A 12,392-nucleotide genomic window follows, 5' to 3' on the forward strand; every position below is an offset into this window, starting at 1 on the left:
ATTCCGACTCCCTCCCCTGTGGTTCGGGTCTGAGCAGTGCTGGAGCCCAGCTCCACCACAGAAGACAGGATGGAGCAGCTGATCCCACCCCTCCCCTGGGGCGAGGGACAGATGATCCATTTAGAATTTTTCTGGGGAGCCAGCCAACAAGGGCATTCTTTCTGTTCTTCGGGCTTCCCCAGCCCAAGCTGGAGATTAGTCAGGAGACAGATGCAGAGGTGTGGCCTTGGGGAAAATCCTACAAGTGCATAGGGTGGTCCCAGGGAAGGCAGCAGAGGCTGGGAGTTGCTGGTCTCCTCCTGCACTCAGGCAGGAATCTGATGACCTTCCTATGTATAGATTGACCATGCACATCTGGAGTGCCTAGGGGCCTATTATGGAAAATCTCTTTTATTTATGTATTTTTGGTGCCTTGGGCAGGGGTCGTCTTTCAATCTAGGATTTTCTTGAAGTTGGAGATCTTGAGATTTTGAGCTGTTGCATGCTGAGGCTTTTCATAATCCTGCAGGCCATGGAGGGGAAAATGGGATTTGGGAAGTGGGGAGGGAAGGTGGAGAGGAGAGGAAGAGAACTCTTCTGCACTAGAGTAGAAAAGCAGAGTTGGACACATGCATACACGGAGAGCTAGAGCCCACACAGAGGTACACACACACACACACACACACACACACACACGCACACACATGCACACACACACGCACACACACTCTGGGGCTGGTGAGAGCTGTAGTGTCTGAATGTGAGGAACAGGAGGCTCAGGCTTTCCCAGTCCTCTCTGGAGCAGCGTATGCTGGGCCATTTTGTCGCTGGGCTCAGCATCACGAGGCTCCCCACTGTCACATATTTGGGAGCCAGTGCATGCAACTCTGGTCCAAGCCTCAGTCAGTCATGTGAGCTGGGTAAGTGATTCATCTTTTCTAGTTCTCGATTTCTTCATCTGAGGAATGTGACTAATAATTCCTGACTTGTCAGCTTACAGGACTGTCATGAGGATCCAAAGTGCTTGCTGAGGTGCTAGACAGGTGGGGGAAGGAGATTAACAGGTTCCCACCCCTGTGGGCCACAAGAAAGCTTGTCTCTCCAGACTCAAGGACCACCCTGAGTAGTTGCCTTCAAAACCAAACTTGGGCAGCCTCCCACTCTGTGTTTGGCTTCAGCTTAAATGTCACTTTGATAAGGAAGTCTGAGGCCTTAGCTACGCCCCCCTCTTGTAAACCTATGTATTCCCTTTAATAACCCTTATTACAGGTCAAATAATGAAGTTGTTTGTGTTAACCATTTGTTTAACACCTGTCTTCTGCTCTAGAGTAGAAGCTTCTTGAGGAAAAGGGGCATGTCTGTTATACTCCATCTTGTCCCCAGCACGTGACACTGTGCCTGGCATACAGCAGGCGTGTGCTGCAGAAAACCCTTGCTGCATGAATGAAGACTCTACTGGGCTCATCCTCGCATGCCTCCAATACTAGATGTCAAGTACCAACTAATACATCAGCTGGATAACAGCTACTCTTCTTCCCATCCACTCAGCGCAGCCAACCCTGCCCAGCTCCCCAAAAGCCTGCAGGTAATTGCTTTATTAGTTAATTAATTTATTATCTTTGCCCAAGGCTGCCCTCTGCTGGCTGAACATTACAGGATAGAAGGGGAACGATGGACACACTAGTGGCCGGAAACCAGCCGATTGAGCCTCCCCAGGCCTGGGAAGAGGTCCACGCTACCTAAAGGGCATCCAGGAGAAGAGTCAGGCCCACTCTCTGTCCTTCTGGATAGCTCCCTCCGGCTCTCACAGGAGGCTGCAGCCCAGGAAGAGCAAGAACTTACAGAGACTGTGCTTACCCTCATGGGACAGTGCGGAGGCAGAGAAGGGCTTGCTTAAATAGTTGTTGTTTCCTCCACAGTGTACCGCAAGCTTGTAACAACCAGTCCTCAAAAACCAAAGCCCGAACCTGATTTGTAGCATTTATGGAATCTCCCACTGTGGCCAATTTCAAACTACCAAGGGGATGTTACTGAACAAAGATTTGGGAGGAGGTACCAAGTAGAGTATCATTAGATTGAGTTTCCACCACACGAGTACCATGGATAGAATAGCTGCAGAGGCATGTGTAAGAGTAAAAGATGGTAGGGCTGGGAATATAGCTCAGGGGCTCAAGCACCTGCCTGGCAACTGCAAGGTCCTGAGTTCGATTCCTGATTTTTAAAGAAAAAAGTGATAGTAAAAGATAATAAAATAATTGGGAAAAGACGAGTTTTGAGTATGTGTTACATTTGTTTTCAATAGAATACGTTTAATTGTGAGGTTATATAATTTACTTTTTCATAATGGCTGTGTTTAACAACCGACTTTCAAGCTGCTAGAAAATTTAATCACCAGTTTCTTGCAAGCCCCCTAGTTGGTAAGAGCTAGCTGCTGCTTCTCCTCCTCTCCCTGCCCTCTTCAGCCTCTGCCTTCTTCTCTCTCTCCTCCTCGTTCATGGCTTTCCTGGCGTTCAGTGTGGGCAGGAGGGATGGGGAGGTGGAAAAGAGCTCTCCTGCAGACGCTGCTCTTCTCTGAGCCAGGAGACATAAGGTGTGAAGGAAAGAGGTGGGGAAAAAGCGAATCTGGCTGCTGAAGGGATCTGCAGTGTGTGTGTGTGTGTGTGTGTGTGTGTGTGTGTGTGTGTGTGAGGCAGTGATTTTTGCAACTGGATCATGAGGCTGTCTAGTGCACTTTAAACTTGGGGGCTGGGCACCGTGCGTCCTTGGTGGGCTCTACCTGGGAGGAGAGGCCTGTGGGGGTGAGGTGAAGCGGCCAATGGGGAGCCGGGGCAGGCAGAAGTAGGCACTGGGGAAGAGGCTGAGGTCGATAGGGTTCCCGTCCAGGCGGATGTCTTCCAGCAGCCTGCGGGTGTGTCTGTGCTCCTCCAAGTCGCAGAAGGCGTCGCTTGGCATGGTCTCTATCATGTTATTCTGGAAAGCACAGACCACAATTGAGACCCCACCCAGAGGGCCCTCTCTCCAAAAGCTCACATCAGTCTCTCCCACCAGCTCTGTCTCCTGGACAACTGGGGAAACCAAGGCCCAGAATGTGAAGGCCACACAATGAGGGATGTGACGAGGACACAGGATGAAGGGTGAGATTAAGTGGGGTGAAGGAAGAAGTGGGTCGGAAAGCTGGAGGCACTGATGGCTGGAGAAGAGGGGAGACAAGGTAAGGTAAGGGAGGAAGGTAAAGCAGGGAGACGAGATGAATAAAGATGTGGAGGGTGGTGTTTTTATAACAGAAGAGATGGAGACCTGGGCATGGTGGCCCCTGCCTGTGAACTCAGCATTCTGGGAGGTCCCGGTAGAGGATCACAAGTTCTAGTCCTGCCTTGGCAACTTAGTGACTAAATTAGGTAGTAAGGCTCTGACTCAAAGATTTAAAGGGAGAAACATGGGATGTATCTCAGTGTGGAGGCTTGGGTTCAGTCTCCAGTTACAAAAAAAAAAAAAAGAAAAGAAAAAAAAATGTGGGGATCAGATGGAGGAGAAAGACAAATGGAGAAAATTAAATGGGGTTCACAGACAGTTGTCTAGACAAGACTACATCTTTAACACGCTTCAGTCGCCGGGCTGTATCCCCTTCCCCTGCCTGCCCATGAGTGGCTCCGTGACTTGCCTGGCAGAGGCCCTCACCTGCAGATGTAGAGAGCGCAGGCTCAGGGGCAGAGGCCCAGGGACAGAATCCAGCCGGTTGTCTGCCAGGTAGAGGAATTGCAGCTTCTGCAGGGCCTGTGGGGCACAGACAGCACTGGAGGAGGGAGGCGGCAGGGAGGTGCTGAGGAGGTCAGAGCCAGATGCCCTCTTTGTTGACTCCAGGTTTACCTAGCCTTAGCCACATGCAGAACTCTGCACTGGGGGCTGGGGGTGGGGTCTTTAAGGAGCTAACAGACATTAATCCCAGATGAATGCAGGAGCAGAGCTATGGCCAGTACGGTACTGACAGCTGGGGGCCATTTCAGCTCAGCCTCAGATTCTCTACTGTCTGGGAATCTGCTCCAGTGCTTCCCCTGAAGCAGATGTGGTTGGCATGCTCAGAGCTGTCAGACCAGTGGGATAAGAACTCCGAGGCACACAGAGGCAGCTTGTGTGTGAGGGCAACAGCACCATCAGAACCAGGTAGGGCTAATGGCAGCAGGATCTGGGGAGAGATAAGCCTCTGGGGGCTCCCAGAGCAGTGAAGAGTAATAGCTCCCATTTAGGGAGCATCTGCTATCTATATGTCATCTTCCCATGCTCTGGTGAGTGCTGCTGTATTGAATTCCTCAGCAACAGTGTCAAATAGGAATCATTGTCCTCATTTTGTAGCTTCGGAAACAAGATCAGAGGGGTAAAGTGACTCACCCAGGAGCCCTGGTGCTTCTGACTCCAAAGCTCCTGCCTCATCCGAGGCTGAGAAAATAGTCTCGAAACAGGACAGAGAGATGCCTCCTAACATGGAGACAGCCCAACATTGCTTAGAGCTGGGTCAGTGAGTCCTTCACTTGGGAAACTGAGGCCCAACTGCACACAGAGCTTCTGACTCCACAGCAGTGGTACCAGCCTCATGTCTTGCATCCACCCCCAGGATCACTGCACAGAGGGCGGGAGATGTTGAGGGGTGGAGTGGCACAGGGAATAAGGCAGGACTCTGCCTTCAGTCTGCTTCAAAAAGCAGCTCTGGCCAGGTGTAGTGGTGCAGGCTTATAATCTCAGCAATTCTGGAGGTTAAGGCAGGAAGATCCCAAGTTCAAGGTCAGCTTCGACAATATAATGAGGTTCTGCCTCAAAATGAAATAAAAGAGAAAAGAGTGGGGTGGGGTAGGAGATAGTTTGACACTTCCTAAGTTTAATCCTCAGTACCGCAAAAAGAAAGGTTTGACTTGATTTGCTGCTTCTAAGGTAGATAGGCTTGCAAAATGTTTACAGTAGTCTGCATTGCTTACTGATGAAGATATGTTCTGAGAAATGTACATTAGGCAATTTCTTTTGTATGAAGAGTATACAATACACTTTCACAAATAAAAGAGCCACAACGTCACTAGGTAAAATAATTTCAGGGGTCCATCATTGTATATGTCATCCAATGTTGATGGAAATGTCATTATTAACTGTGTGCCTGTACTTAAAGTGACAAAGAGTATCTAAATGAAGGGGACACAGTCTTTGAAGGCCACTCCTAATCATGCAGCCAGCACCTGGGAAGGGAGTGTGGTCAGTCTCGTGTGTACACTGCTTTACTGCTCAGCGAAACTGTGCCGGAACCCTGCGGTGAGGGCAGCTCCTAGAGGCCACGTTCGTGCCTTGTAATGTCCATCAAAACTGGCCAGCCAATGACCCGCAGATTTTCTGTCCTGAAAATGTGATCCTACAGAGACAAAGTCAGTCACCTAGTAGTGGGTTTGGGAAACACAGTGACAGGTAGACACAGGGCAGGAGCAGGCTGGAGAAAGTCCTCTTCCTTCCTGAGCCAGAGGATGTCTGCCAACCTGAAGAACCTTTAACAAGCAACACATGGAGAAGTAAGGGAACAAATGGGCCTGCATTTTGAGCCCTGGAACAAGGATGGGGCAGGGAATCCTGTGGGATACGTGGGAAGGGCTGGGGGCAGGCAGCATCTGGCAGTCTGAAGGAACCCACTTACCCCGAAAGCCCCGGGCTGTATCCCCGAGCTCCGGAGCCGATTTAGGCGGACATCTAGGAGCTCAATGCTACTGGGCAGCACAGGCAGTGCTACCAGTTGGTTCTCAGACAGGATCAGATCCTGCAGAGCCGGCAGCAGGTGGAGGGCATCGTCATCGATGGCGGAGATGAAGTTGCTGGAGAGGTCAAGCCTTTTCAGTTTTGCTGAGGGACATGGGAGGGTAAGAGATGCTGGAACACACAGTATTTCCTCCCCCACTGTTGGATCTGTCCCCACCTCCTCCCTACTCACTCCCTCAGTATCAGGGGATTTTAACCAGGGTCTGCCTGAACCAGGTCCAAGCCCAAAGAAATAGCAGTCTAAATCTGACCCCCTAGCCAAAGTTCTTAGATTCCTCAATTCCTGTCACTGGAGTTTGGTGCAGGATTTCAGCCTGTCTTGCATCTGATTGGAAGAAGTCTTTCACAGATAAGGGTCAAAAAGCCCAGGCTGGGGATTTAGCTCAGTGGCATAAACACCTCCCCGGCAAGCACAAGGCCGTGAGTTCAATCCCCAGTACCAAAAAAAAAAAAAAAAAAAAAAAAAGCCCAAAGAAATTCCTGGGCACCCCCCACCCCCTTATTGCTTTACACCAAGGGCAACGAAGCCAGAAAGGCTAAGGGAGTAGCACCCAGGGCTCCTAGCTAAAGCAGCAGAACATTGGAGCATGGTAGTGCATGCCTTTGGTGCCAGCTCAGGAGGCTGAACCAGGAGGATCACCAAGGGTTCGAGGTCAGCCAGGACTACAAAGTGCGTTCGAGGACATCCTGAACTGCATAGTGAAACCCTGTCTCAAAAAGACAAAAAGTAAAAATAAAAAACGAAGTAGCAGAACAGCCATCTGACAGCACCAGAGCCCCGGGAATAGATTTAGGACAGTCTTGTCAGAGTTCAACAGAGCCACAGTTGCTGGGACACTGTGAAAATGTTGGCTTGATTGACCTTCCTTTCCTAGCTCTTTAGGAGGAACTACCACTGTTTGGACTTTTCAAGGAAAGGAGGGAGAAGAACTTGGGGACTCTATTGCTTTGACAGCTGGACAGACACAGCTAGCGAGGAAGCACTGATACAGACTGAGGCTAACAGTATCTGGCCTGGCGCAGGGGAAAGGACTCTGGTCATCCTGTCTGCCTGGCCCCTTCCCCTTTACTCAGGCATACATACTCAGCCCTCTGAAGTCTCCGGCCCTGATACGGCTGATGCGGTTAAAACGGGCATACAGGTAGGTGGTCATCCGGGGGACGGGAGGGATGCTTCCCAGGTCAGTGTCATCGCAGTACACAGAGGGACCGAGGCATACACAGACCAGGCAAGTGGGCAGGCCTGATCCAGAGGAAGACAGAACAGAGGGAGAGCCCTGGTCAGGCTTCATTGTAGCTGCTGCAGCCAGGGGCCTTCATCCAAGATAATGTCTGAGCCATGGTCATCCGTGTGCTCTTCATGGCCCATGAGATGAGGCTCAGAACAGGCTGGCTGCTTCTGAGAGTCACTCAGCCCTAGCCCTAAGAGATCAGGTTTACTCTGCGTCCATCAAATCCAGGTCTTTTGTGGGCTTTGCTGGGTTTATGTGGGTGTTTCCAGGATTTCAGTTTTCAGTCTCCTTTCCATAGGGATCCTTTCTGGCCCCAACAAATATGGTAAGGATAAAATAAAGTCACAATGAAATGCAATGGCCAGGGGGTGTGGCTCTGCCAGGTGCCTTGGGGACAGGGGTCAGACACGGTCTGTTTGGCTCCAAGAAGCATAACAGAGCCATAGTGGAGAGGCCAATGCCTTCCCAGTACCCATTTTCTCTTCTTACAGCATTGGCATCCAATTTTTATAGGGAAACACGCCCTCCTTCTTCTCAGCCTACGGCCTCAACTCTGTAGCCCACAGTCATGAGACTGAGGCCAGGCTGTCCACAGACTGGCTGTGAACGGCTAGGAAGACTTCACTGGTTTACAGAAATGTGCAGTGCTGGGGTTTTTTATCACATGCTATTACAGGTGCCACAGTTTCTGAGAGACCAGTATTAGCTGCACTCCAGGAAGGATGCTAGTATCAGTGACACAGTTCCTCCAGCAGTAATCACCAGGTGAAGTGGATGACTGGGGCAAAGGGTCCCCATCTTATCCATAAGCTTCACATGGCAGGTCCAGAAAGGCCCTTTATGGTCTCTTCAAACCTGAGACTCTATCTCTGAGACAATGCAGATGCCTGAACGAATGCCTCTGGTGAATGTCCCAGGACCCGGGGACTACTGAGGCAAGAGGACAACAGGGACGTTGAGTGCCACCAAGTCCAGAGTGAGTCGCACCCTTCCACTGCCCCAGTCCCTGATCCCCAGCACAGTAGTGAGCCCACACTGCTGAGATAGCAGCCTTCTGGTGTCCAGGAAAGGAGGGAGAGCTGCTGAGCAGGGAAATCAGTGCCCAATGCTGTGTGACTGCTTCATTTGCCCCCATACCAAGTGACAGCCACAAAGTTATTTATTCTTCTCTACAGGCTTTTAATCGTCTCTAATCTAATTACCACTCAACCTGCAACACGTTAATTAAGGGAGGTGGTTTGCTGGGGCATAGGGGAGTTCTTGCATCGCTTCACTTCCTATCTACTTTGTGTAACCATGCAGAAGTGCTGGTAGTAGCCAGCCTCTCCTTTGGGGGCTTGCTTCTCTTCTTACTGTGACTATCTCCCTTCCTCTCTCTGCTCATAAAGGCCAGTCTTAGCCATGCCCACACTCCACTCTGATAGCCCCTGGCTCTGAATAGTGGCTTCTTGGCGTATGATTAGTGGTTATTGTGACCATTTGTCTGGGTACTTACCTTGGCTGGTTGGGGAGCCTGGTAAGCCTGGCGTAGTTGGCAAGATAGGCCTGGTCACTGCAGGTTTGGATGATGGTATTCCTGTAGCTACAGTGTTCTGTGTGGGACCGATCATGGGTGGAGGGTCCTGGCTGGTCGCTCTGTCCTAGAGACAACACACTGTAGGTGACTGAGAAGGATTTAACTTGGCTTCTCAGACAAAAAGTCTGAGCGAGGAAGGAAACTTAGAGTATGTGAGGCCCAGTGTCTTCATTATGCAGAGGAGGAAACTGAGGCCCAGAGAAAGGTGGGAACATGGACGAGGGAGTTAGCTCACAGTGAGGCAGGGCTAGAACCTGGTATTCGAAATTTCCCAGGCTGGTGCCCTGCCCTGCTCCATAAGGACACAGCTTAGCCCGCGCATGGGCAGGAGCTGATCAGGTCAACTCCTGCAGCAGCCACAGGGTTAAGGAACCTCAGCTAGAGGACAGTCTAAGGAAAGAGACAGGGCTGAGGTGGCATTTCCTTTGCGAGGCAGAATTTGAGGACAGGGCTGATCATCACCTCAAGGCGACATGGCTTATGATTCTGCTTGGTGGCATGTGGAAAGATATATGACTAGTGGTGCGGTCCTACCCACAGTTTGCCACAAATGTACTGAGAAATTGGAGTTTTGTGTCCTCTTGCTTAGTATCACATAAGAGACAAGTTCCTATGAAAAAACAGGAATGAGAATTTGCACTAGAGAAAGAGCTGGAGGCTTGGGAGACCAGCACTACTGCACAAGTGGAAAAGGACCGGCCCTGACTCTGTGTTTTGCAGGCATGCAGTCAGTCTGCTGTGTGTCTCACCTCAGGAAGGCGGTCCCTGCAGTCCGTGAGCCCCTCATGGTGCTCACAGTTTCTCAGGCCGGTGACCTCACTGGAGTCACCCAGGCTCAGGCGCGGCTCTTCCCTCCTCTTCCTCTCTTCTGCCAGCGAAGCTGTCCCTGCCTCTTGCAGCACCAGGCCCAGCACACTCAGGAAAGCCGCGAGCCTCATGTGGGTCCTGAAGTGGGGATGGGAATGAGAATGCCCAGCCCTAGGCAGTGGGCAAGAGGAAGGGCAGCTGCCTGAACTTACCCAAGCATTGTGGGGACCGCTTTCAAACCTGCCCTGCTTCCCCCTGCACCCCTAGCTCCCGCCATGCATCATACTCAGTGCCCCATCCCACCCCAGGCTCCCTGCAGGTGTCTCCTTACCTCACCTTCCATCCCTAACCAAACTACCTGATCTTTAAACATTTGCCTACCAGTTGGCCTCAGGCCTTCAACCTTGCGCCTTACCTTTAGATGCTTTTGGCTCTCAAATGGAGCCCAGCAGCTTCCAGGGAGGTAGGGACTCTGATGGACTGGTTGATTGCGCTGGTTTGGGCTGGGGTTAGACAGCAGCAGTGGCTGGAGGATGGAGGAGGACCAGGCTGACTGTCCAATCAGATCTGTCACTCTTTCTGATCCTGCTGTTTCCCCTCCTCTTTCCTCAGGGTGTCTCTATTCACATTCCTTTGCTTGATGAACTGAAATTTTTTACTCCCTCTGTCTGCTCTAGGGATCCCTTCCCTTAGACTCTTTCTGAGCCACTGTCCTAATAATCAAGCCAGGTGTTTGAGAGGCAGGAGGTAGAATCCACCCCACTCAGATTCTGAACTCCCAAGAAGGCTGAATTGAGGCGATGGAGAGACAGAGCTCACCTTCCCCATGACAGTGCTCCATCCCATAGACCAAATCCCAAGAGGCTGAGCTGAATTGCCACCCTGACCCATCACCCACAGTTCCCCAAAGGAACCATACTGAACAAAATTGCCAGAGGGAAGGTTTGAAGGTACAAAAAGAAGTTGAACAAGGGTAGGATGGGAATTGAAATCCAAGTTCACAGATCATTATCAGAGCAGGATGTAGGAAGTTCCCCAGATCCTCCAGGAAGGAGGATCTGGACAGTGGGACTGGGCTCTATAAAGTACTTTTTGGCCAAAGGTCTCATGTTCCCACCTCCACCAGAGGCAGGAAGATGTGCTTCTTGGGAGAGCTGAAGTTTCCCTTGAGGGTCTCAGGCAGGCTGGGGTGAGGGTGGCTGAACTGTCTTCCCTGATTCTGGCGGCCGGCACCCCTCCTCTCTGGCCAAGTTCTTCAGCAACGCTTCTTACACTCTGTTTCTTTCTTCTGTCCACATCCTGAATCCTGGCTGCAAGGCCCCCTGAAATGACCTAGTCCAAATCTCAGCTTGTACAGAAGAGGAAACTGAGGCCCAGAAAGGGCCAGAAAGGGGAGGACTTGCTCAAGGTCATAAACAGCCAAGGACAGCACCTAGATTTCCAGAGTCTCAGGCCAGAAAGGTTTCTGTGTTCATTAGACCCCCATCCTTCCTACCTCCTCCTGGGGGAGTCCTGAGCCTGCATGTCTTGGGCCCTTCAGAGCAGATGGCCTTGGCAGAGCTCAGCTTGTGCCTGGAGCCCCAGGTGAAGGCACGGATTCAACAATTCCCCAGAGGACAGCAGCTACTGGGGAGGGGGCCTCCCCACAATGCAGGAACCAGTCAGGAAGGCAGTTCCCGTGCCCTGCCCCGGGTAATCTACCATCCGGGGAGCTCTGCCATCAGGGGCTCTGCTGGCCTGAGAAGAATCAGCCCTGGAGCCAGGGGTTCGCACAGGAGGCAGATGGTGCGTCCGTGGGCTGCTTTTCTTCTTGTCCGCCCCCACAGCCGGCCTGGCAGCCAGGGCCCTCTGCCCCCACAGTCAGCCAAGGAGTGGGTCCCCCTCCCAGCCCAGGCCATTTGTTCCTGTGAGGAATGCAAATGAAACTGTTCATTCATACCTGGACACCTGCCTCCACCGTCTTGCTGGGTGACATAGCCCTGCAGCATTTAGCTATGCCCGCTGCCCTGCCCTAGGTCCTCTTGCCCTCCTTATCCCCATAGTCAAGCCTGAGTTAGATCCTATGCCCCAGCCACCCCCTCTCCCATTCCTGCCTGGGAGCCACCTTGGGTGAGGACCCTCTCTGGGCTTCTATTTTTGCTTGTGTGAGCTAGCTGATTGCATGCTCTCATTCCCATGGATTTCAAGGTGTGTGCGTGTGGACCTGTGTGACCTGTGTGGGAATCAGTGAGCCCTGTGCTGTTCCAGGAAGCTCCACACCCTGAGAGCTGTGGAGGTGTGTGTGCTTGGTACAGGGAGTTCCAATCTTGATCTCATTAAGAGAGGCACAAAGCTTGTTGATGGAGCCGAGGTGGTAACTGGTGTGGACAGAAGTCTGGCCAGCTGACCCTAGCTCTGCCCCAGCTGTGGAAATTTCGGGAACCCTCCTGTTTTTTGGACAACAGAATATCTTCCCCGCTGAGGGTTGGTAGCTGCATAACTCCAGGCTGGGAACTTGGCCCTTTTTAAAAGAGACTCCCCACAGGGTTCCCCCAACATTTCTCCCTTTTTGTTCCTGCTGTTTCTCCCCCTGGTCATGGGTTTTTTTTCCTTCTGCAGTCAGGGAAGATTTGGTTCATCTCTAGGAACCAACAAAAATGCAAGAGCCTTTCTGATTGATCCCCAAACAAAGGCAAAGGCCCCTTCCTCTCTGCTGTTTGTACAACACAGTGTGATTATGAACATTATAAACAGACCTACAAATTTGTGGATTTCTCCCTCTTCAAAATTACGAATTCCTCAACGGCATGGGCATATGTGACCACTAAACCTTTGTTGGATTGAACCGAGGCAGGAGGTTAGCCAATAGGCTCAGTGGGGTGAGGGCCGCATGGGGCAGTTTACATCCTGCGGAAGACAATGCAGGCCCAAATGGGGGTACCTCTTTCCAGAGCCAAGGCTCCTCTGAGTGGACTGAGAGCCCGGGGTAGGGGTGGGGGCCCTGTTCTCATCCTTTCTGATCTTTGGCCTGACCT

At 51.5% G+C, this 12,392-nt stretch overlaps 1 protein-coding gene across 3 annotated transcripts; it reads right to left on the reverse strand.

Annotated features, from left to right (window-relative positions):
* Window positions 1–2,262: 2,262 nt before the first annotated feature.
* Optc (opticin) lies at window positions 2,263–9,923 on the reverse strand. 3 transcript variants are annotated; one of them, XM_063240113.1, is made up of 7 exons: window positions 9,794–9,923; window positions 9,321–9,516; window positions 8,491–8,635; window positions 6,848–7,006; window positions 5,645–5,847; window positions 3,658–3,753; window positions 2,263–2,949 (listed from the first exon to the last, which is right to left on the reverse strand). In XM_063240113.1, the coding sequence occupies exons 2-7, from the start codon at window positions 9,507–9,509 to the stop codon at window positions 2,752–2,754; spliced, it is 990 nt and encodes a 329-aa protein (XP_063096183.1). In that variant the 5' UTR covers window positions 9,510–9,516; window positions 9,794–9,923; the 3' UTR covers window positions 2,263–2,751. The 3 variants fall into 3 exon arrangements, with proteins under 3 accessions (XP_063096183.1, XP_013013304.1, XP_063096184.1); XM_013157850.3 differs by lacking the exon at window positions 9,794–9,923 and having other exon boundaries at window positions 9,321–9,539; XM_063240114.1 differs by lacking the exons at window positions 2,263–2,949; window positions 3,658–3,753 and adding an exon at window positions 4,830–5,498.
* Window positions 9,924–12,392: the final 2,469 nt, after the last annotated feature.

This window comes from Cavia porcellus, unplaced genomic scaffold, assembly GCF_034190915.1.
Source record: "Cavia porcellus strain 051 isolate PalLab524CR breed Dunkin Hartley unplaced genomic scaffold, mCavPor4.1 scaffold_29, whole genome shotgun sequence".
In the NCBI taxonomy this organism is placed as follows: Eukaryota; Metazoa; Chordata; class Mammalia; order Rodentia; family Caviidae; genus Cavia; species Cavia porcellus.